Here is a 23,057-nt window from a genome sequence, read left to right on the forward strand (position 1 = left end):
TTAAAACTATTTTTACTAATATGATAAAAAATAATTAAATACTAGTATAAAAAATCATTGCGTAAAATACTTACTTATTATAAGTATTTTAATATAATTGTTTTAATAATATCATGAGTTGAACATATTTATGTACCTAATTTTTGTTTTAAACTAAAATTTTGACAATTTTATAAGTAAATTTAATATGTAATAAACATTTTTAAAACAAATTATAAAGGTACCTGGTTCAAAAATAATTTTTAAAACTTTTATCTGGTATTCAGCCAATTTTATAGTATTAGCTATCATTTAAATAATTTAAAATTTAAAATATCCGGAAAAAATACAATGAAACTAAAATTTTGAATTTACATTTTTCCATCTATAAACATTAAACATTCAATGTTTATATATGGTGTATAAATATAAATTCTAAGTTTTTGTTCTTATTCAGAAAACAAAAGATGAAAATAAAATTAATAATGATACTAAAACTGAAGTGGCGAAAGAAATTGTCGAAGAAAAACAAAAACCATCAACATTAAAAGTAAGAATACATTATTATGATATAATATAGTAGATTGTACATAAAAATCGCATGCTTGTAATATACCACATTTGTTAAAAGATGGAAACTGAAGATAATAACGGTTATACATCCCCACCTGAAAAAACTATTCAGGATAGTCCCACAAAAAGAAGAGGCTCTTCAATAAAAGTATGTATTGTAAATAAATGCTATTCAGTAGTTTTTATTTTTTATATGTATTTAGAAAACCAATGATTTGATCGAATCAGTTGAAGATAACATAAATGAGGTTAAACGACGACCATCAGTAAAAGTAAGTCAACTCTGTGAGTTAAATTATTATAAATCCTAATTTGAATAATTGTTATTACAATTTGAATTATCAATGACAGTTTGACTTGCTATTGTAGTTAGATTCTACATATATTTTTTTTTTTATAGTTCTTCTCTTCCAATAAAAAATATCATAATTCATATTCAATTATAGGCACTTAGTTTTAAATTCTTAAATTCGGTATAATAGGTTAGGTATTAAATGTATGATGAAATCATAGTTTATACATTTATACATTTTTTAATTAATATAAAAATTAAAACAAGCTTTTTTTCTACGTTACAAAAAACTTATAAAGTTATAATCGTAAGAATTTCTATATTTAGAAAACTGTTGAAAATAAAATAGCAGTAGAAGAAGAAAAACTAGAAGTAAAACGCCGCCCTTCAGTAAAAGTAAGTGGCAAACATACATAAATTATACTTACTAACTTGTGTTTAAAACATAGTTTCTGTAAGATCGTTTTGTGAAATATTGCTTATTTTTATTATCATAACTATAGTTTGCATTGTAAATATATATTTAGAAAAATGATGATGACAGTACTCCAGTGGAAGATAATAAAATAGACGACAGTCGACGTCTGTCGATATTAAGTGTAAGTATGAATGTACAGTGTATATTTATTATTAATATATGTAAATATGTTTTAAGGTATAAGTAATACTTCATATTTTGTTTCACTCCTTATTATTAATACTAAGTACAATATCTAAATTATAATCGTAAATATTTTCATATTTATAATATTATACATGTTAGCGATATCATGCACCTAAATTAATATTAAATATAAGTTATTATATTTTCTATACAGAAAAAACCATCAGAAAGTAAATCACTCATGCCAGAAGAAAATCCAACAACGAAAAAACGACTTTCTGTGAAAGTAATAAGAAAATTAATATACCTACATAAATATAGTAAATAATCTACAATAAACATTTATTTTGTTAAATTATGTACTCTAGAAGAAAAAAGACACTAATGAGCCTGAACAGCCAGAGAAAAAGATGCGACCAACCATATCTAACGTACGTTGAATGTCCAATTAGCCGTGGTTTGAAACAATTATAAAATATCGTTAATGTGAACGATACAAATTATTTTATATTTTATTATTTGAATACTTTTTTTTACAGGGTACTAAAGTTGATAATTTACAAGATTCATTTGACGAAGCTAAATCTATCGATGAACGAACACCGGTATGAAAAATAATAAATACCATTTGAATAAATTTATTATATAAATATTTACTTATTATTTAGGAAACAAGTGTAGATTATTCTATCATGTCAGAAGATGAAAACTCTATACAAGAACCAAGTATAAAGTTGGACTCTTCTGATGAGAAAGCTCCAACAGGCAGGGTAAGCATAATAATAAGGGACATTTGTTATACCAAATCAATAAAATATTACATATTTAATACTTTTGAAATAATTTTTACGAATATAATTTTTTTATTCTTTTATAATGCTATTATTTTAATTATGTACTCATATCTACGTCTTAGGGAAAATATGAAAATTGTTTATGAAATGTAATAAAAATAATATTAGATCTAATCTTATGCTTAATTTGATTAAATTTTATGTCAAGACGCACAAGTATCCAGGTAAAATGCATGGTTTGCGTCAATAGAGAAATTATTATAATTGTATACTCGTAGTTAATAATGATACCAGTTGATTTCATTACGCATGCCCAAAGTCCTGCCCAAATTCATAACCAATGTCACATAACTCATCCCAACTATAATAGATATTCGATCACTTGCTTTTACGTAATTGCGTTGTTATTTATAGCCAAGTCGAGTACCAGAAATCAAGGCGCCTGAAATGCCCAAAATCGAAGTTATTCGTGAACAAACGCCAACCGATAGCAGAAAAAACTCACTGGGTCCAAGTTCTGGTTCTGGACAATCAAGCCGTAGAGGTTCCCTAATTCCTCCACCAGAGGACAACAAAGGCCGCCGCCCGAGTTTGATAATCAGCGACGAGGTAAATTATCACTGTAAATTCAACTGTCGGATGGCATTAGTGCTGTCTTAATTTGTAATTATTTAAATTTTCTTTCATTCGTTCTACCTTCTTTTAAAGCAATTTCTACCAAAAAGTATATTCTTTCTTCTACAATTTTGTTTTTTTTTTTTTTTTGTTCTTATACGCATTCTTAACGGTGCTCAGTATGTAAAGAGCGCCAAATTAGTAAGCATGATGACAAATTATCAACTGCTTTTATATTTTTTTTTTATACAATAGATTTTATTATAACCATTTTTAGTATTGAACATATTGTAGATGAAACGTAGATAAAATAGAATAGACAACAATAAACTATTATAACCACATATACATATATAAATACATGTACAGCGGATTTTGAAGCCTTTAATTTAGCAATTGATTAAACATATTTACTTCGAATAGTTTGTAATACGGATATTTTACGCCAATTTTGCGTTTATAAATATCTTGTCAATTTATATGCATACTTTTGTTCGTGGATTTCATAGTTCTGTCTTTACAATGGAGTAGGGATGGAAATAATGTCGGATTTTCAAATACATTTTAAATTGTCTATTTTAGGAAAATAGAAAATTACGGCCCGGAGAGGTCCTGGAAGAAAAAAAGGTGAGGGTGTTAAAAATCCAATGTGAACAGCGTCTCTTTGGTGAAATGAATTAATAAACTGAAAAATAACAATGGTTTTTTTACCCTCATCGACTGTTGTGACTTTCAAAGTGGACGTTCTTTGGCGATGGCGAAATAAATAATATTGATATTATACTTAATATTTCAATTAAAAAAAAAAAAAATTAAGCTTCAATTGCAATTGATATTCTTGTCCAATTACCTACCACGATACATATCTCCGTATCAAATTCGTCATCGCCATCTATCAAAATTTCCAAACGTTTGTGTTTCTGTCTTTGTGTCGTCTCCCTCGGTTACTTCTGGTTAACCGCAACTTGTTTAACGTGCTTTCAATTAAATTATGTTTATGCAGGTTGGAAAATTGCGGCCTGGTCAGGTTATTGATGAAAAGGTGAGGTTTCATTCATAGTGTTTCCTCGTCACAATAGTCACTGTTTCCGATATGATTGCGTTTTTTTTTGTGTAACCTATATTGTGATGTCAAGTTTTATATTTTTATTTATTGATCGTCATTTTTTACGTGTTAGTCCTGTGATCGTTCGCGTGAAGATTGCTGAATGGACCGTGGATAAATATTTTGTCATTTACATCACTAACGAAACTTAACACTCAATTCTAATTTTTTTTACAGGAGTATTTTTTAAATATTATATAATTTTGTTAAGAATAGAATAATATTATTCATTCTCAGAAGTTTTATAAATAAGAACTGTAAGTCGATTTGCTTGAAATATATTTATTTTTATTTGTTTATAAAGGCATAGAAATTTTTTAAAAATATGCTATTTTTTAATAAAGATTACTGAGATAAATTTAAAATCATACCTATAACTATATTAGAGGAAATTATTTGTTTAAAACGTTTTACAGATAGTAGTTCTGGTTTGATACATAAACAAACATCAAATATTTAAATTAAATTGTTAACGTTACAGCTAAAATGTATCACAGATATAAATTAGGTATTTTAAAATGTCATTGTTTAGTTTTATTAATAAATAATGTAATTGATAAATTAGTAATAAGTGTTTAAATAATATGCAACATATTAAAAATACAATAAAGTAAAATATTGATTCATAAAGACATTACATTTAAACAAGAATAAAGATATAAAAAAACTTGATTCCTATAAGATTACATTTAAGATATAATTTCTTTTATATAAAAGGATATTGTAATATTACATGAATAATAAAGAGAAGTGACAATTAAGAAAGCAAATAATACGATTGTGAAACTAAACATTAATTATAGAGTTTAATACTTAAATTTGTTACCTATAGTATATGAAAAATCATAAATTTTCGATTTTTAAATGTTTAAGCTTCTGGATAATTATAGGTTATAGTGTGCAATATAATAAAATATATTCTATATTTCAGCCATATAACTTTAAATTTAAATTGTGTTTATTTTAATACTACAACAGTTCAATGATAGATATATCCCTCGTTAATTTTTTTTACTATTAAATCGATTTTACAATTTCTTTAAGTAATTTTGATTAATCAAAATTGACTTTAAAATTCAAAATTGATTGAGTTATGACCTATGTAAATGTATACATTTATTATTTTGAATATTAAAAAGTTTTAGACTGCCAAGGCCTATTGGGTAATTTTTTTTATGGAATTTTATGTAAAAAGGCATACAAAATGTACAAATTTAATATATTGAAATATAATGTGATTTTCTAAACGTACTTCTGAAATCGAATTATTTACAAACTTAATACAATTGTAAGCTTATATTTTGGTTAATTTCGGATTTATAACCATACTAATAAATTAAAGAAATTTAAGACAATTTAAAATTTGATATCTCATGAAAAAAATTGGCCGCGCTACTGTTCCAAAAAAAAGTTTAACTGCGTTTATATAAAATATCGGTACTGTTAAGCCATCAAAATAAACTACATTTCGATGTAATGTTTCATGGCTATGAATTGTGATATTTATTTTAGTTCTTTTATAGTACCTACATAAAACAGACCGTCACAGGATTAGGTTATAAGTATACAATTATTATATTACATGATAGGTTTAATACATAAATGGCTATGTTAAAGTATGAATTATATATTTTTGGTTAATTACACATTTTATTTACAGATTAATTACCTACTCAATGTATTTGCACACGGTAATTTTGTAATAAAAATAAAATAATTATTATAATATATTTTATTAAAAACTTCTATGGTCATTATATGTTTTTTCCATAAAATTGCGATAATTTAATATTAAAATTTATACATATATATGAATGTCTTTTGTTATTTCAATTACAATAATTAGAATAGAACAAAAATTGTTAGGTAATTTATTGGGGTAGACTTGAGTCATCGTTATCTAGTAGTCACGTATTAGCCATTAGTTATAAATATAATGAATGAGTAATAGTGACTATAGTTAATATTTAAATTTTAGAATTAAAAATTATTTATCACATTTAACTAGAAGCGTATCTAGGAATAATTTAATGGGGATGTTTTAAAAATGTGTTTTGCATAGGTACGTTTTTCAATCTTGGTGTTATTTGAGAATAATTCGACCGATTAAATTAAAATTCTTTTAATTGAAAAAAAAATTATTTTGAAATATTTCAACCCGTTTTTATTGATTTTTATTATATACCTCACATCTTCTCAATAATTTGTATCTATATGGAATGAACTTTTTTTTAACTATTATTGTACATAAATACTAACATGAGTAATTTATTTTTCGTCATTCATAATAGCTAATGTATATTATATAATATATACGAGTATTTGAACATATTTTTATTACCTTAAAAGAAGCATATTTTTTTTATATTTTAATTTTGTTTTCTAGAAAAATATTTTTTATAGTTTTAAAAATAATTTATTTTATTTGTTTTAAAAACTTTATTGTCAATACCTATTCATTCTTGTTTTTTTAATTTCATTTCACTATAACTTTCAGTTTTGATTTTAATTAAAAACAACTATTCAATTATTATTAAAATTCAAATAGTTACATACTTAATTAAAATATCAATAGTAGAAACATGAATAATTTGCTTGATGTTTCTTAAATATTCAAAACTTAACTCATATCTTAATAACATTATGATTATTTATAAATATTTTAATTCGGGTAGTTTTTTTTTTTTTTGCATCAAAATTTGTTTTATAACATAATATAGTATCCATGTACATATTATATCCCTTTAGATCTAAGAATGTTTGAGTTACCTTCTCCGTTTTATACAGTTATAATCATAAGGATTAATTTTTGTTACATGCTTTGATCAATTACTTAGTAAAATTTATTAACATCGTTCAATTGCATATAAATAAGTAGCCATATACATTGTAAATATTAGTATTATACAAATTATATTAGTTTTTTTAAGTCATTGTAGTTATTATTTTATCAGCTTAATGTTAGTCATTGAAGATGCGTAAAAACAATCCCAAGAAATGGATGTAGTGGGAGTTGAACGTGAAAGTCGTCTAAAAAAAAAAATATATATATATAATCATTTCTATAAATACATTGCTCTAAATTTTGAACTTGGGCTTTACAGCGTCGTAGACCAAGCACAGAAATGAGAAGACCTAGCATAGCAGAACTTGAAGAAAAGATTGATAAACCCTCAACACCATTAAAAGATTTAGGTGCACCAGGACCACCAAGCATCGTAGATGTTGCTGAAAGTTACTCAGCTATTGAAGATCAGACTGGATATATAACTATACAAGTGGAAGGCACACCTGCTCCTACATTCAAATTTTTCAAAGTAAATATTTTTTTTTAAATTATAATTTATAACATACTATTTTTATTTAAACTATTTAAAAAAAAAAACTAGTATAATATAGATCAGGGGTCGGCAACCTTTTTAACCACGCAGGCCATTTTTTTTCTCAATTGTTCATCAAGGGCCACATTAAAAAAAAAAATAAAAAAAAATTACATATTATGATATTATAATACTTATAATTACCTATTGTATTGCTATTATAAAACGGTTAGTTTAGATTAATTTATTTATAATGGAAAAATAATTATATGATATTGAAAATTATATGAAAAATGTTATTGAACAAAAATAAAACACAAAAATTAACCACCTTTGTGTGCGGGCCATCAAAAATTGCTTTGCGGGCCACGTGCGGCCCGCGGGCCGTGGGTTGCCGACCGCTGATATAGATCATTAAATAATTATCTATGCAACCCATTATAATAACAGTTATGAAATTTGTCTTCATAACTTTGATTTTTAACAAAAAATAAAGATGCTTTTTTTAATTTTATACATAAATATATCACACAACGATGGTTTGATGTTTGTCTTATTGAATAGGTAAGCTTAATAAATTAAATTTTAGCAAAGTATTTTTACTTAATTAGATATAGAAAATTTACTTTTTATTCATTATCACAATAAAACAATTTTAACACTTAATAAATTGACATAAGATTTAAAAAAACAAACTTTTAAACATAACTCTCACCTATAAACCATAGTTATTATAATATCTTATACTTTTTATATCAAAATTTGAGATCGATGAAGTATGGTATCATTTTTCATTAACAATTTTTGAAAATAAAATCATTTATTTAGGGAATAACCGAGCTTATTGAGGGAGGACGATTCAAATTCATTACTGATGGAGAAACAAATACAATAACATTGTGTATGCGTAAAGTAAAGCCAAATGATGAAGGAAAGTACCAGGTAATTGTGACCAACATTCACGGGTCAGACACTGCAGAAATGCAACTATACGTATCAGGTAATATACAACACTGAATTTAAATTAACATTTTTTTTTATGTTTGTATGTAATTTTCATATCTATCTAATTACATATTCATTCAAACATACCATAATATATAAAACAATAAACAATTTAAAAGAAATTAATATATTTCATATTTAATTGTGTGTCTATAGTAAATTTAATGATTTCCATTACAATGTCTATTTTTTAAATAAAAATTATAAGTATCTAAATCAAGAAAAATAATCTTAATTAAATTAAATACTATATTCCTAAAGCTTATTTTCATAGTTAAATTTAATAATAGATTCTAGTGGTATGGACTTCAGAGCTATGTTAAAGAAAAGAAAATATGCAAAGTGGGGGAAAGACAAAGACGATCCAGAATGGGGAGAATTAAAAGAAACAGAAATACCTGTACCTGCATTAAAAAAAGTGGAAAGGGTAAATAAAGTTTTTGACTCTATCATAGTGAACCTGATTTTTAATTTATTAATTATTAACAGAAACCAGAATCGTTTTTGAAACCATTAGTTGATCAATATGCCAAAGAAGGAAAAGACAAAAAAGTTACATTTGAAGGAGTATTTTCAAAACCTAATTCTAAACCTAAATGGTTTCTTCGAAAAGACGTAAGTAACAATAATGGATATTATTTAAAATATACGATACAAGAATCATAGAACTACGTTTAAAAAAATATTAGGTAAACGATTTCGAATTGATAAAATAAGGAATGTATTGTAATTTGTTGTTTAAAGAATTCTTATCTCAAAATAAAAACAATTATTAGTTATTACTTATAACTAATAACTTATTACGTATCTATAAATGTTAAAATACGTATTCTGTGAACTTCAGTAAATTAAAATTATAAATATATATATATATATATATTTAATAGGTTTATATGATACGTTTTTAATAAAAATAATTTTATAAAAAAATCAATTTAATTTTAATTACATCAAAACTTATTTTTTGAAATAGTTTCTCAGTCTACATGAAATTGATATATATATATATTATGTTATTGTATGACATTTTGAGACCTATTAAAAGTATTTTTAACATCTCAAAATTAAAATAATGATTTCAAACACATAATCATATTATTATATTATAACTAATTACAATAACTAAACTTCAATTAAATATCTTAAACTATGTCTTTTTTTAACTATTTAATTGATTTAATAAATTACATGATGAAATCTCCACTCATGAAAATGACGCTACCTTTATAAAACGCTATATTTGAGCAATAAAAATGAACTTTTTGTATTCTACTAGAGATATTAAAATAACTATAAAATTATAATATTAATGAAAATATTTAATTTATCAGGAATTATTTACCGGATCTAAGTACAAATTCAAAAACGAAGGTGACGTGTATCAATTGATTATAATGGGACCAAAAGTAGAAGATACTGGAAAATATACAATTGAAATAGGAGGCGTTACTTCAACAGCTTATCTTAATGTTGAAGGTATAAATGTCATATTTTTTAGTTTTGAAAAGTACACACTTTTATGTATTAAGTTTAAAATTTGATTTCTAAAAAGTTACAATTATTTTTTTTTATATTGATATACGAGTAATTCTTACCTACTACATATCTATTTTATATATTATAAATACATATATAATACATATATACAATTGTATGTATAAACAGACCAAACTAGTATAATTATTTGGGCGATGGACACTTATATAAACCAATTTGTGTTCACTTCTACAATAATATTATTATAATATTTTGCATCATTTTTATAATATAGTGTTTAGATATTGAGCGCTAATATTTCTTTTGTATAGGATGAATTATAAATTATAAAATTTAATTAATTATTCTTTTTTGTTCAGTATATCTAAATTGAATAAGATACTAAAATGGATATAAGGAATCGAATAATTAGATAAAAATAACATTATAATGTATAATATTATCTTATATTGCCCATTATAGGTATACTATATAGGTAATTATAAAAAAATTCTTGTAATATATTGATAATCAGTTTTTATCCATTTAAATAAATCTAAATTGTATTTAATGATTTACTAAGATATATGGAGGAAATAATTAGAATAACGAACTTTATTCTTAGGATTCTATGAAAAACATTTAAATTAATTTTGGTGTTTTTCTTTATAATAAATAAAAATTTCTACTGAAGGATATTTATTTTTTCCGTTTAATTCCTTAAAAACATCACTTATTATAAGATACACAAGTCCAAAATCATGTTTTATTAACATGTTCTTAAATATTTATTATATTTGTAGAACCTGCACCAGTTTATACGTTTTTGCGACCACTTGAATCCACCACTAATGGTTATACAAAACACGAAACCAGCATGGAATGTACAGTTAGTAGTAGTATGGCTATTATTGGTTGGTATAAAGAAAAAACTAAATTAGCTGACGGTGATAAATATAGTATATCAAAAGATATGAGTGGAATTTGTCGGTTAACAATAAAAAATTGTGAGTTGAATGATAGTGGAAAATATTACTGTCGAATTGAAAAGCAAGATGATAAAACGTCATCAACTGTTAAAATAGTTGGTATGTAATAAAAAAAAAAAAAATGTTCAAAACCGTTTTTAAAATATTATAACAATTTATGTTATGTACAGAATATCCATATAAATTCGTAAAAGTATTAAAACACCAACAAATGGTTGAAAAAGATACTGTAACATTAATATGCGAGTTAGATGACGCGGCAGGTGATGTTAAGTGGTCTAAAAATGGGCAAGAGCTTAAAGCTGATAAGAGGTATAATCCATTAATTGTTTGTTATTTGTAGTATAAGTTAATTTTTTATGTTTTTATGCACTATTTCAGAATTCGAATAGTAAAAGAAGGTAGAAAAAGAAAACTGATAATTAACGACGCTAAAGTTACTGATGGTGGTCTATTTTCCTGTGCAACAAATGCTGATAAAACTGAAGCAGAACTAGTTATAAAATGTAAGTTAATATTAAGAAATTAAATTAAATAACTTAGTACAAGTGAATTATTTAAAACCTAATTAACAATTAAATTTAAATTTAAAATTTTGATTATTTATAAATAATTGTTTCTAAAATAAAATATAATATTTATACAAGTGTTTTAAATTATTATCAATAACATTTAATCTGATGAAAATTATTCTTTTTTTTTTTTACAAAGACTTAAATAAATTTAACAAAAAACTTAAGGATACTGTTGGAATCGAGAGAGAAAAAGTTGTGTTAGAAGTAGAGTTACAGGATCAAACAGCTCCCACTGAATGGTTTTTCGATGATCAACCAATTACATCTTCAGAAAGGTATATGTTCAAAAAAAACTTTAAAGAAACAATTTAATTGGTCGTAAATGTTTATAGAATTGAAATCAAAAATTTGGGTGGTGGTAAACATCAATTAATATTTAATAAATTGGAACTGAAAGACGCTGGTACAATTACGTGTAAATCAAACGAACTTACCTCTATTTGCCTATTAGAGGTAAAGAAAGGAGAAGAAAAACCTGTAATTTTGTTTGATGAGAATGTAGAAGGCCCCGTATCACGTCCAATAAGCTTTGAAGTTCCTTATAAAGGTAATTTAACTTTCAATAAAGTAATATAATATATAAATTAAATTTAAATGAAACTTATTTTATTATTAGTAAATGGAACACGACAATCTGCCATTGATGCAAAAATTTTGAAAGATGGCAAGCCATTAACTGCAAAAGATGTAGAGGCAATTATTCATGATGATAAAATTATATTTAATATAAAAAAACCAGCGCATGCTCTTACTGGAAATTATCAAATCAAATTGAAAAATGACCAAGGAGAAGACACCAAAGATGTTCATATTAACATGCAAGGTAATTTGTTATTGAAAATGTATTCACATTTTTATTTTTTATTTGTAGTCTTTAAGTGCATGCTTTTTTAATATGAAAAAAATAACTATATCAAATTAGTAAAATAAATACAAACAATAAATAAATAATATACGTATAATTTATATGTTACGGGTAAAGTATTTATAGATATTATAACCGCTTCTAAGTCTCTTTAAGTTTTTAATTTATTAATAATTATTGATATTTGATGTACAATCTTGATGTAAGATCATCGTTTAATCCAATTTTTACACTACATTCAAATATTACTTCTATAATTTTATAGCCTTATATCAATTACTTTATAAAATATAAATATAAAAATACGTATATAACTCCAAAAATTTAATACGTACTTGATTGACTGTAACATAAGTAGTATTTATTCTTCTCACTATATCTACTTTTTTTTAACTGTTTAACATGCTTAAATAAAAAATATATTCAAATGGAAAGTTTTGTTTATAGCTTAAGTTACAATGTCCAATTTAGTTAGAGCAAAGTAACGTGAACCGGTCAAACTACAACCCTGTAAGGCAAAAATAATATTTTTAACATATTGACCAAAAACACCGGACAATATTTTACATTGCCCGATAGTTTACTTTGCCCATAACATATAATATATAATATATTAACTAGACCAATATTTATAATCTAAAAGTAATATAAACAGTTACATATATATTATATTTTATTAAATTGTATTTAAGATTTACAGTGTGCCTATAAACTTTTAATCCTATTGGTTTTAAGTTATAAGAACTAGTTTCAAATAATAACTAAAATGTTAGGTATACAAAATTGTATAAATTACATTTATTCTTTACGATACTTAAAGATATTTGTTAATGGGATTTCAGATGTTCCGACACCACCACGAAATTTGGAAGTATCTGATATTTTTAAAACCAGTTGTAAAATTAAATGGGAATCTTCGGAAGACAATGGAGGATCTCCTATACTTCATTACGTTATTGAAAGACAAGATTTAGCTCTAAAAGGTACGTTTTTGTAGTTTGTATTATTAAGTTATGTATATAACTTACTTATCTCTTTTTTTTTGTTATCAGGAGGATGGCAGAATGTTGGAGAGGTAAAAGCAGATTCTCCTTTAGTTTTGGATGTGACAGATTTAACTACAAAAAAAGAATATAAATTCCGCGTAAAAGCTGTATCAAAAATTGGAGCGTCTGAACCTACACCCCTAGCCAAAACAGTTTTAGCAAAGGATCCATGGGGTAAGATTTTCAAACTTGAAATAAACATTCTAATACCATGTAGGTATTAAATATAATTTGTAATTTAGACGAACCCGGTAAACCAAATGATGTAGAATTAGTTGACTGGGATAAAGACCATGCTGATTTAAAATGGACCAAACCTGTTAATGACGGAGGAGCTCCGATTACAGGATATATTATTGAGTACAAAGTAATATTTTGAAATCTTGATTCATGTATAAATACAATTTATTTATACCTCATTGGTTTTAATTTTATAGGAAAAGTTCGGAAAAGATTGGGTAAAAGGTAAAGTATTTGAAGGAGATATTACTTCAGCTACAATAGATGGTTTAAAAGAAGGAACCCAGTATGAATTCCGAGTACGAGCAATAAATAAAGCTGGTCCAGGTGAACCTAGTGAAGCAACAAAACCAATTATTGCAAAATCAAGATTTGGTAAAAAAATTCTAAGTTATTGATTATGAATATATTATAAATAACTTATAATAATATTTACAGTTAAACCATGGATTATCGGAGATGATTTGAAAAATATAATTGTTAAAAAAGGACAAGTAATTAAATACGATATAAAATATGGAGGTGAACCAGAACCTGAAGTTATCTGGAAACTAAATGAAACTGAAATCCAACATGATGGTGATAGGTAAAAAATTATTGTTTAAAAAAAAAATTGAATTATTTTTAATAATATAACTTGTGTATGACAACTACAAATTATATTTAATATGTATGTATAATCATGTTTTTATTTTTTTTTTTTTAGAATTACTATTGATAAATATGAACGTAATACATTATTAACAATTCGAAGAGCTACAAGGATTGATAGTGGAAAATATACTTTAATACTAAAAAATAGCTCTGGAACTGCCGAAAAAAGTGCTGAAGTGATTGTTTTAGGTAATGCATTATAACTATTATATAGTTATGCATTTAGACGTACACAAATAAATTCTTTATTTTAGACAAACCGCTCAAACCTACCGGACCTTTAAAAGTTGAAGAAGTAAGAGCTGATCATATAACCGTTTCTTGGAAAAAACCACAAGATAACGGGGGTTCAGAAATAACTGGTTATATCGTAGAAAAAATGGACATGGACTCTGGTCGTTGGGTTGCAGCTGGCGAAGTAAACAAAAAAATACACGAATGTTTATGTTAAGTTTAATTCAGGTTTTCATATTATTATAATTAATAACGTTTTTAGACTGGTCCATCAAAAGAAGCGTTTACGCTCACTAATTTAACTCCAAAAAAGAAGTATAAGATTCGAGTTAAAGCTGTTAATAAAGAAGGAGAGTCAGAACCTTTAGAAACTACTGAGGAAATTTTAGCTAAAAACCCATACGGTATTAATATAAGTCATAATATTTAAAAACAAATAATAATTGTATCTTTATTATTCAGATGAGCCAGGTGAACCAGGAAAACCAGAAATCATCGATTATGACAATAAGAGTGTTACCTTAAAATGGAAAAAGCCAGAATCTGACGGTGGAAGACCAATTACACACTATTTAGTTGAAATGAAAGATAAGTTTGCATTGGAATGGAGTGAAGTGACTAAAACACTCGATAATAATCCTGAAGTTAAGGTAGAGGGTTTAAAAGAAAAAATGGTTTACGAATTCCGAGTAAGAGCTGTAAATAAAGCTGGAGCGGGAGTACCGAGTAAACCTACAAATCCACACATTTGCAAACACAGAAACTGTAAGTTATGGTGTATTAATTGGTTATTGAAATGTGGATAATTCATATAGATATATATATATTTGTTTTGATAATTTTTAGTAAAACCAAGAATTGACAAAGAAGGTATGAAAAATATTACAATCAAAGCGGGTAGAAATCAAAAGTGGGTTGTTGATGTGTCTGGAGAGCCAGCACCAACACTTACATGGGTATTGAAGAACCAAACGGTAGTTAATAATGACAGAATAAAAATCGAAAACATCGATTATCAAACAACATTCACAATAACTGGCGCCATTCGTAAAGATACAGGCGTTTATACACTGGTAGCTGAAAATGCTTCTGGTAAAGATGAAGCGACTCTAGAGTTCACGGTCTTAGGTAAACCTGATTCACCAAAAGGACCACTTGAAGTAACTGATATCACCAAAAAGAGTTGTAAAATTAAATGGAAGAAACCGGAAGATGACGGTGGTTGTCCAATCACAGAATATGAAGTAGAAAAAATGGATCTGGCCACAGGAAAATGGGTGAGAGTATGTAAAGTGCCAGCTAAAGATAGTACCAAAGAACCTGAAGTTGAAATATCTAATTTGGAACCGGGTCATGAATATAAGTTCCGAGTGACAGCTGTAAATAAAGAAGGAGATTCTGAACCTCTCACAACGACCAAATCTATAATTGCCAAAAATCCATTTGGTAAGACATACAAAAAATATTAAAGTAGATAAGTATTATATTTGATTAATATTTAAATTTTTTCTTAGATGAACCATCCAAGCCTAATACTCCTGAAATTATTGATTATGATAACCAAAGTGTTACGTTAAAATGGACGGCTCCAGAAAAAGATGGTGGTTCTCCTATTGAAAAATATTTCATAGAAAAAAAAGACAGGTATTTATCTAATATTATAAATTCTGTTGTAATCTATTATTTAATTGTTTACGCTCATAATTTAAGTTAAACATACACATGTTATGTCAGTTCAACAAGTATACAGTATATCTTTGTAATTTATGATATTAAATTTTAAATAATATCTTAACACATCAACAAATTTACATCGCAATAAATATTATTTAATACCATCGATCTACTAAATGGATTAAAAGTAACAAAATACGCAACATCTACCTATCTATTTTTCGACAGACTAATTAAATATTTGAATTCTATTTTACATTATTTTTTTTTATTAAATACATTTTTTGTAATAATCAAAAAGTAGCCTAACTATAATGAAGACTGATAATAAAGATAAAATTTATATAAAATTGTATTAATTATATAATTTAGTTTGTTGAATGTAATTTTTGATTCTGCATAGAGGGATGACAAATGTATTGACGTTACAACGCCGACTGTTTTTTGCGTCTAACGTCACCTTTATTAATTATCAGTAAAAAAAAGCTTCAAAGGTGTTAAAATAACACTACATTTATAATATATGTTGGCTTCGTTTTAATAATATACAACATTGATAATGTGCATCCAATAGAAACAACTGTTAGCTTTAATATTAAAGTGAATTGGACTGTCATAAAAGTTGAAAGTATGAACATTATCTGTGCTTAAGTATAAGTTATTTTTCAATATTTCAATTTTCAAGTAAGATAAAAGACTATAATTGTAAATAATACAAATTGAAAGTATTCATTTGTAGCTTAAAAACTAAAATGTTGAAAAAAAATATTTTTACCTATAATTTTTATAATAGGTCAATTAGTTCTAATATTAAAGTTCATAAATAGTTCTACTAAACATATATTTGCATTGATGTATACTTGTAAAATGAAGACAATATGTATGAAAGAAGCATTCTTTAAACTGACATATATATTACATATATTTCGTGAAAAAATTCACTCATAGTATAAAAATTATGAAAAATATTACCATTCGGTATTAAGAAAGCTCAACTAGATTTCAATACAATTTCGTTAATCTGAGTTTTTTTTAAATACTCCGAAATTCCTATGAGTTATTAGTCTGATTAAAAATAATTTTAAAATGTTTTGTGGTTATACATCAATTTATATTTACCAAATAAAATAAAAGATATGTAAACATCAATAAGCACCATAATCAATAAAAATAATTCTTCAATATGACCACTTATAACCATGTCCATCAAAATAATCCAAATAAAATAAATAAATAGCCAAATATTGTTTTGGGTTTAAAGCGTTTTATGAATTTTTATAAATTTTATTTATTATGCATGAAAACTTAAAATATTGATTTTATGAATATGTTAATGTTAAAATTTATTCCATTTCTTTTATAAATTTTTATAAAATTGTTTATAAATAGGCTTTTTAGGTAATTATTAACGGTTAAAAAGATACTTCATGATACCATAGCCTATAGGTATACTTTGACGGTATAATTATTGTAAAATACATAAGTAATTACTTTGATAATATTTTTACCAATTTACAAAAAATAAAAAAATATGAAAATTATTCAAATTTAACCAGTTATTACACACACATGCCTTACTCATTATAATAAATCAAATTGGTACCTACTATAATAAAATTGGTAAAAAGTAAAAATTAAGTTGAAATTTATTTTATAAGTGTATGAAGTAAAATTATAAAATTATACGAAATTAATATCTCAAATCACAAAAATTTAAAAAATATATTAAATAGGTTAAATCTTTAGTTATAATACCTAAGTTTTAAACTCATACATTTTAGTTACCTACGACAAAGCAACTTTTTAATTTTTAATTTTGAGTCATTTTTAAACATTTTTTTATAATTTACAAAATTTTAAAACATTAAACGTCAGTATTTTATTTATTGATAGTTTGGAAATTAATCAGTCATTATTAATAACAGAAATAATAATTCATAATTCTATAACAATATTTTATCAGATTAATATTAAATATGTAATTTCTATTACAACAATTTCAGTGTAAACTGTATACTTAACTAAATAATTAAATTTTGTTTCTTTCATAAATATTGGTTTTATACATTTTTTTTTCCAATTTGAAATTGGTTATTTTAATACTTTAATAATTGCAGTTTTACATAAGTATCAACAAATAATATTTATTATTTATTGTCTTTTTAGGTTCAGTCAAGAATGGGAGTTTGCTATTGAAGTTCCAGCTACTGAGTTAAAAGCCAAAGTACCTGAATTAAAAGAAAAATCAGAGCTCCAATTCCGAATTACTGCTGTAAATAAAGCTGGACCGTCACCTGCATCGGACCCTACAAAAATTCATATTGTTAAACATAAATCATGTACGTTAAACGATATGCAATACATAACTGAGACGCTATATTTACAAACTATTTTTTTTTTCAGTGAAACCAAGAATTGATCGCACCAATTTAAAAAATATTGTAGTTAGAGGTGGAAAAACAGTAAAATACGATGTCAATATTAAAGGTGAACCAGCACCAACTGTCAAATGGCAGCTTGTTAACAAAGAGGTTTGTATGATGATTATTAATTTGCAATATATATATTTATACTTTATATTAAATATCATTATCAAATTTTAAATTTTATTAATTGTAATTCGTAGTTCAAAACCCAGGAAAAATATACATTGTATTTAAGTAAATTATTTTAAATTGTGTATCTACCCAATAATTAGCACCTTTCCTATATTGTAGGTATCTATATTAATTTTACATACCTACATAACGATGAGGATTTTGAATTATTACATATTTGATAAATACATTTACTTCAGTATGAATTATATTTATATACTTAGCATATAAAAAATAAATATCGTACATAATTAATCATTTTATTAATTTTTTAAAATAATTATAATTTCAAAATAATAAAATAAAAAATTGTTTAATTATTAAGCAATTTTATAAGTATGTAACAATATTAACGATTGTATGATAGAATTCTTAAATTTTTATGTTTTGATTAATTACAAAATTTCAAAATTTTATTGCTGTTTCTCAAGATAAAAATAAAAAAATAAATATGTTTTTGATAATGTATATAAATGCATTTATATTTTTTAATTCATTAGAGAATTTTGAGAGGATAATCATTTGTAACTATTTTATTTAATTACAAAGATTTACCGATATAAATATAATTATTCTTAACGCTATTAATAGTTTTCATCGACATAATTTCTATACTTTTAAATTATTTATACACAAAATCATTTTGATATTACCTTTATTAGTCATTATATATGTATGCATAGTATAATTGTATAGGTACCTACTTATGCGGCTTTAATTAGATTAATTAGATTTTTACGTATTTTGTTACTAGAATTCAAGTTATTTAAATTTTATAATTTTATAATCTCTTTCTATTATGTCTTAAAAATAAACTTAAATTTAAAAATTTTACATTTCAGACTGATGAACTTATAAGAGATGTGAGTAAAATGAATAACGATTACTACGTAAATATTATGTAGAAATCGTTTAGTAGAATTGAGATTCACTGTAGTTATTATTGTAATAATAGTTGCGGTTTTATTATTTCACCAAAGTAGTTATTGTTATTCTAATATCACAATTGAGTAGACTATTATAAATTATAAAAACATTTAAATATATTATTTGATGATTTAGAGTTGTAGATTTGAATTTAATTTATAAATATGTTAAGTATTATTGTGTTTTGTACAGTAGTTTTGATTGGTGTGCGTACATATTACTTTTAAATCGCAGTATATTTGTTTTTATACACATTAGATTATTGTAGTCGTAACTGTATTTATTAAATGGAAAGTTGACAAGTAGAATTTGACTAATGATGCTTATTTCAGATTAATAATAAACACAGGTAATCTTTGATGAAGACTAGTCTATTCAACACTAATAGATTTATAATATTCAAAATAAATCAATTTTAATAAAATATGTTGTATTTATTATTTTAAAAACTAGGTCATATCGGAAGGCAATGTTCAAATCGTAAATGTACCATACAATACCAAAATTACTTTGTCAGATACGGGACGTAAAGATTCCGGTTTATATAAAGTTATTGCTGAAAACGAATTTGGCAAGGACGAAGCTACTGTTGAAGTGACTGTCCTATGTATGTACAAAATTATTAAAAATATTTTCCGAGTACAAAATGTTAATTATTATTTATTTTATCGTTTACAATAGGTCCTCCAACAAGACCTCAAGGTCCTCTTAAAGTGAAAGATGTTACAAGTAGTGGTGCTAAAGTCAAATGGGACAAACCAAAGGACGATGGTGGAAAACCTGTAACAGCATACGTAGTTGAAAAAATGGATGCTCAAACCGGACGCTGGATTCCAGTTGGTCGCACACAAGAACCAGAAATGGATATTAAAGGTTTGCAAGAAGGTCATGAGTATTCGTTTAGGGTAAAAGCTTTGAACGAGGAAGGTGAATCCGAAGCATTAGAAAGCGATGGTAGTATTGTTTCCAAGAATCCATATGGTAAGTTATAATATAAAAAAATAATTAGACTAAATCACTAGAAATTTACTTTTTACACAGAAATCCCCGGTAAACCTGGAACACCAAAAATTACTGATTGGGATGTTGATAAGGTAGAATTAACGTGGACAGAACCAAAACACGATGGTGGAGCACCAATAACTGGATATGTTATTGAGAAAAAAGAAAAATTATCTGCTGCCTGGGAAGAAATTTTGACTACAAAAGTGTGTAGAAAATAATAATAATAAATGTACATTTATCAAGATAATTTTTAACTATGAAATTAATTTTAGACACCGGCTTGTCAAACTACTGTAAAAAATCTTAAAGAAGGAAATCAATATCAATTTAGGGTACGTGCTATAAATAAAGCAGGGCCTTCTGAACCAAGCGATGCAACCAAAATGCATACTGCTAAAGCCAAGAATTGTAAGTATTTTATTTTTTTTATCAAATATAAAAATATATTTTCAATTAAATATTAATATCGTTTATGACATACTATAATTGTTTACAATGTTTAGTCTACAATAAGCTATTTGAAAGCTATTATTAACCGATATTTTTTTTAATTCTTACCATAACAGTAAAACCACTGATCAATCGTGAAAAATTACAAAAGGTTGTCGTAAGAGTAGGTCAAGTTGTAAAATTTGATGTAGACGTACGTGGTGAACCTCCACCAACCATGATATGGTCTTTTGGTAGTAAACCATTGATAAATGGACGTTCAGTGAAAATTGAAAATGAAGATTATAATACAAAATTAAATTTATCTGAAAATACAAGAAAAAATACAGGAGTCTATAGTTTACGAGCAGAGAATGCTTCCGGTTTTGATGAAGCTACTGTAGAAGTCGTTATTTTGGGTAATTAGTTTTAATTATTCCTTATAATTATTTACTTATTTTAAACTAGGACTATCAATCTTAAGTTTTGAATAAATAATACTAATATTATGACATTATGTGTATATGTTTTCATTATCAACCTATATGTTTATAATTTATGTTCAAAAATCTATCTTTCTGATTTTCTTAGATAAACCTGGACCTCCAGTTGGTCCACTTGAAGTCACTGACGTACATAAAGAAGGTTGTACATTACATTGGAATAAGCCAAAAGATGATGGTGGATTACCCATTACTGGATATTTAGTTGAAAAAATGGATACCACAACTGGAAAATGGGTACCTGCAGGATTTGTCGATCCAACAAAAACCGAACACAAAATAAACGGTCTGGAACCGAATAGAAAATATAATTTCAGAGTAAAAGCATTAAACGAAGAAGGAGAATCCGAACCATTAGAATCGGATGCTTCGATACTTGCTAAAAATCCTTATGGTAACTATTTTATCTTAAGTTAACTCAACTAATCTTTATGACTATTAGTCATAGATTCTATTAAGGAGAAATTTGAAAATTCGATCACTCATTACTTTTAAATGATCTTAAAGCTACCCCATCTTAATTTCCAGTATATTTGACTTAAAAATAATTGTCCTAAATACATAATTACCCCCAAAATGAATGGCACAAATTCACTTATATAATACGCCTATTTACTACTATCCTTTTTTTTCAGACACACCTGGTGCTCCAGGATTACCAGAAGTTGTTGACTACGATGAAAATATGGTAGAATTAAAATGGGATGCACCATTTAGAGATGGTGGGGCTCCGATAACAGGTTAGTAAAATTAATGGTTGACATGATTATAAAAAATGATATTTTTTTTTTTTGTTTTGTTCAGAATACCTATTTGAGTATTCAAATATTGTTTAGAAAATATATTTAAAATACTCGTACAAATTATTTAAATAAAGTAGAAACTGGTTTAACTGTCACTGTTGGGACTAGGACAATAACGGTTAATTGAATAGACGGTTAACAGATATTGTAAATTAAACATTAAACATATATATTTTACTACGTGATTTTCAGATAAAAATAATATGTAATTGTAATAAATAACAAAAATAATACCATACTCAAAAATACTATCCAAAATAATCCACCGGCTTCTACTATTTTTTTTTGAAACATGAGCTTTTTGAGCGGCCGTGTTTCATATTTTACGAAGAAGTAAGACCTGCGTTGCATTTGCTTCCTCTTGCATTTCTATCCAATCAATGCTTTTTGATAATGAGTGCTTCTGATTGGCTAGTTGATGGTTTTAAGTCAAGCACTGAATCTTCAATGTCATCAAAGTTTTTTTCAACAGCAGTAACATTAAAAATAATTTGATCATCATTCAAAATTTCAAATCACCCAACCTGTTTATCAATTTTTAACCAATCTGTTACTTCTTTCGTTGATAATATTTCACTGTGCAGTCTATTACAAATTTATACAATTTATTCTACTTTAACAGTCTCAGTTTTTTCAGACTCGTACGGTAGGTATCATTTCGGGTCATATTTTATTTCTATTCCACCCATTCTTTAGGATCAATATAGTCAGATCAGTTCATACACTGGTAACGGTGACCGATGACAGATAACA

The 23,057-nt window shown here is 25.6% G+C and overlaps 1 protein-coding gene across 5 annotated transcripts in view; it reads left to right on the plus strand.

The window, feature by feature from the left end:
• The window catches only part of LOC112596524 (twitchin), a 79,048-nt gene that overhangs the window by 23,462 nt on the left and 32,529 nt on the right, over positions 1 to 23,057 (plus strand). The window contains exons 14-48 of one of the 5 annotated variants that reach the window (XM_025342246.1): positions 2,657 to 2,851; positions 3,440 to 3,484; positions 3,861 to 3,899; positions 7,067 to 7,279; positions 8,111 to 8,282; positions 8,578 to 8,714; positions 8,777 to 8,902; positions 9,619 to 9,763; positions 10,567 to 10,851; positions 10,923 to 11,064; positions 11,134 to 11,258; positions 11,464 to 11,602; positions 11,660 to 11,874; positions 11,944 to 12,150; positions 13,035 to 13,175; positions 13,245 to 13,412; positions 13,481 to 13,605; positions 13,676 to 13,853; positions 13,917 to 14,064; positions 14,185 to 14,321; positions 14,387 to 14,550; positions 14,629 to 14,770; positions 14,829 to 15,131; positions 15,213 to 15,812; positions 15,881 to 16,010; positions 18,207 to 18,379; positions 18,444 to 18,571; positions 19,480 to 19,500; positions 20,018 to 20,171; positions 20,246 to 20,545; positions 20,606 to 20,772; positions 20,842 to 20,977; positions 21,136 to 21,417; positions 21,590 to 21,895; positions 22,137 to 22,241. In XM_025342246.1, the coding sequence (XP_025198031.1) occupies positions 2,657 to 2,851; positions 3,440 to 3,484; positions 3,861 to 3,899; positions 7,067 to 7,279; positions 8,111 to 8,282; positions 8,578 to 8,714; positions 8,777 to 8,902; positions 9,619 to 9,763; positions 10,567 to 10,851; positions 10,923 to 11,064; positions 11,134 to 11,258; positions 11,464 to 11,602; positions 11,660 to 11,874; positions 11,944 to 12,150; positions 13,035 to 13,175; positions 13,245 to 13,412; positions 13,481 to 13,605; positions 13,676 to 13,853; positions 13,917 to 14,064; positions 14,185 to 14,321; positions 14,387 to 14,550; positions 14,629 to 14,770; positions 14,829 to 15,131; positions 15,213 to 15,812; positions 15,881 to 16,010; positions 18,207 to 18,379; positions 18,444 to 18,571; positions 19,480 to 19,500; positions 20,018 to 20,171; positions 20,246 to 20,545; positions 20,606 to 20,772; positions 20,842 to 20,977; positions 21,136 to 21,417; positions 21,590 to 21,895; positions 22,137 to 22,241 (6,193 nt within the window). The remainder of the gene's footprint in view (positions 1 to 2,656; positions 2,852 to 3,439; positions 3,485 to 3,860; positions 3,900 to 7,066; positions 7,280 to 8,110; positions 8,283 to 8,577; positions 8,715 to 8,776; positions 8,903 to 9,618; positions 9,764 to 10,566; positions 10,852 to 10,922; positions 11,065 to 11,133; positions 11,259 to 11,463; positions 11,603 to 11,659; positions 11,875 to 11,943; positions 12,151 to 13,034; positions 13,176 to 13,244; positions 13,413 to 13,480; positions 13,606 to 13,675; positions 13,854 to 13,916; positions 14,065 to 14,184; positions 14,322 to 14,386; positions 14,551 to 14,628; positions 14,771 to 14,828; positions 15,132 to 15,212; positions 15,813 to 15,880; positions 16,011 to 18,206; positions 18,380 to 18,443; positions 18,572 to 19,479; positions 19,501 to 20,017; positions 20,172 to 20,245; positions 20,546 to 20,605; positions 20,773 to 20,841; positions 20,978 to 21,135; positions 21,418 to 21,589; positions 21,896 to 22,136; positions 22,242 to 23,057) is intronic. The other 4 variants (XM_025342247.1, XM_025342248.1, XM_025342250.1 and 1 more) reach the window with 4 other exon arrangements.

The sequence above is a fragment of the Melanaphis sacchari genome, unplaced genomic scaffold, assembly GCF_002803265.2.
Source record: "Melanaphis sacchari strain LSU unplaced genomic scaffold, SCAv2.0 Contig32_pilon_pilon, whole genome shotgun sequence".
NCBI lineage: Eukaryota > Metazoa > Arthropoda > Insecta > Hemiptera > Aphididae > Melanaphis > Melanaphis sacchari.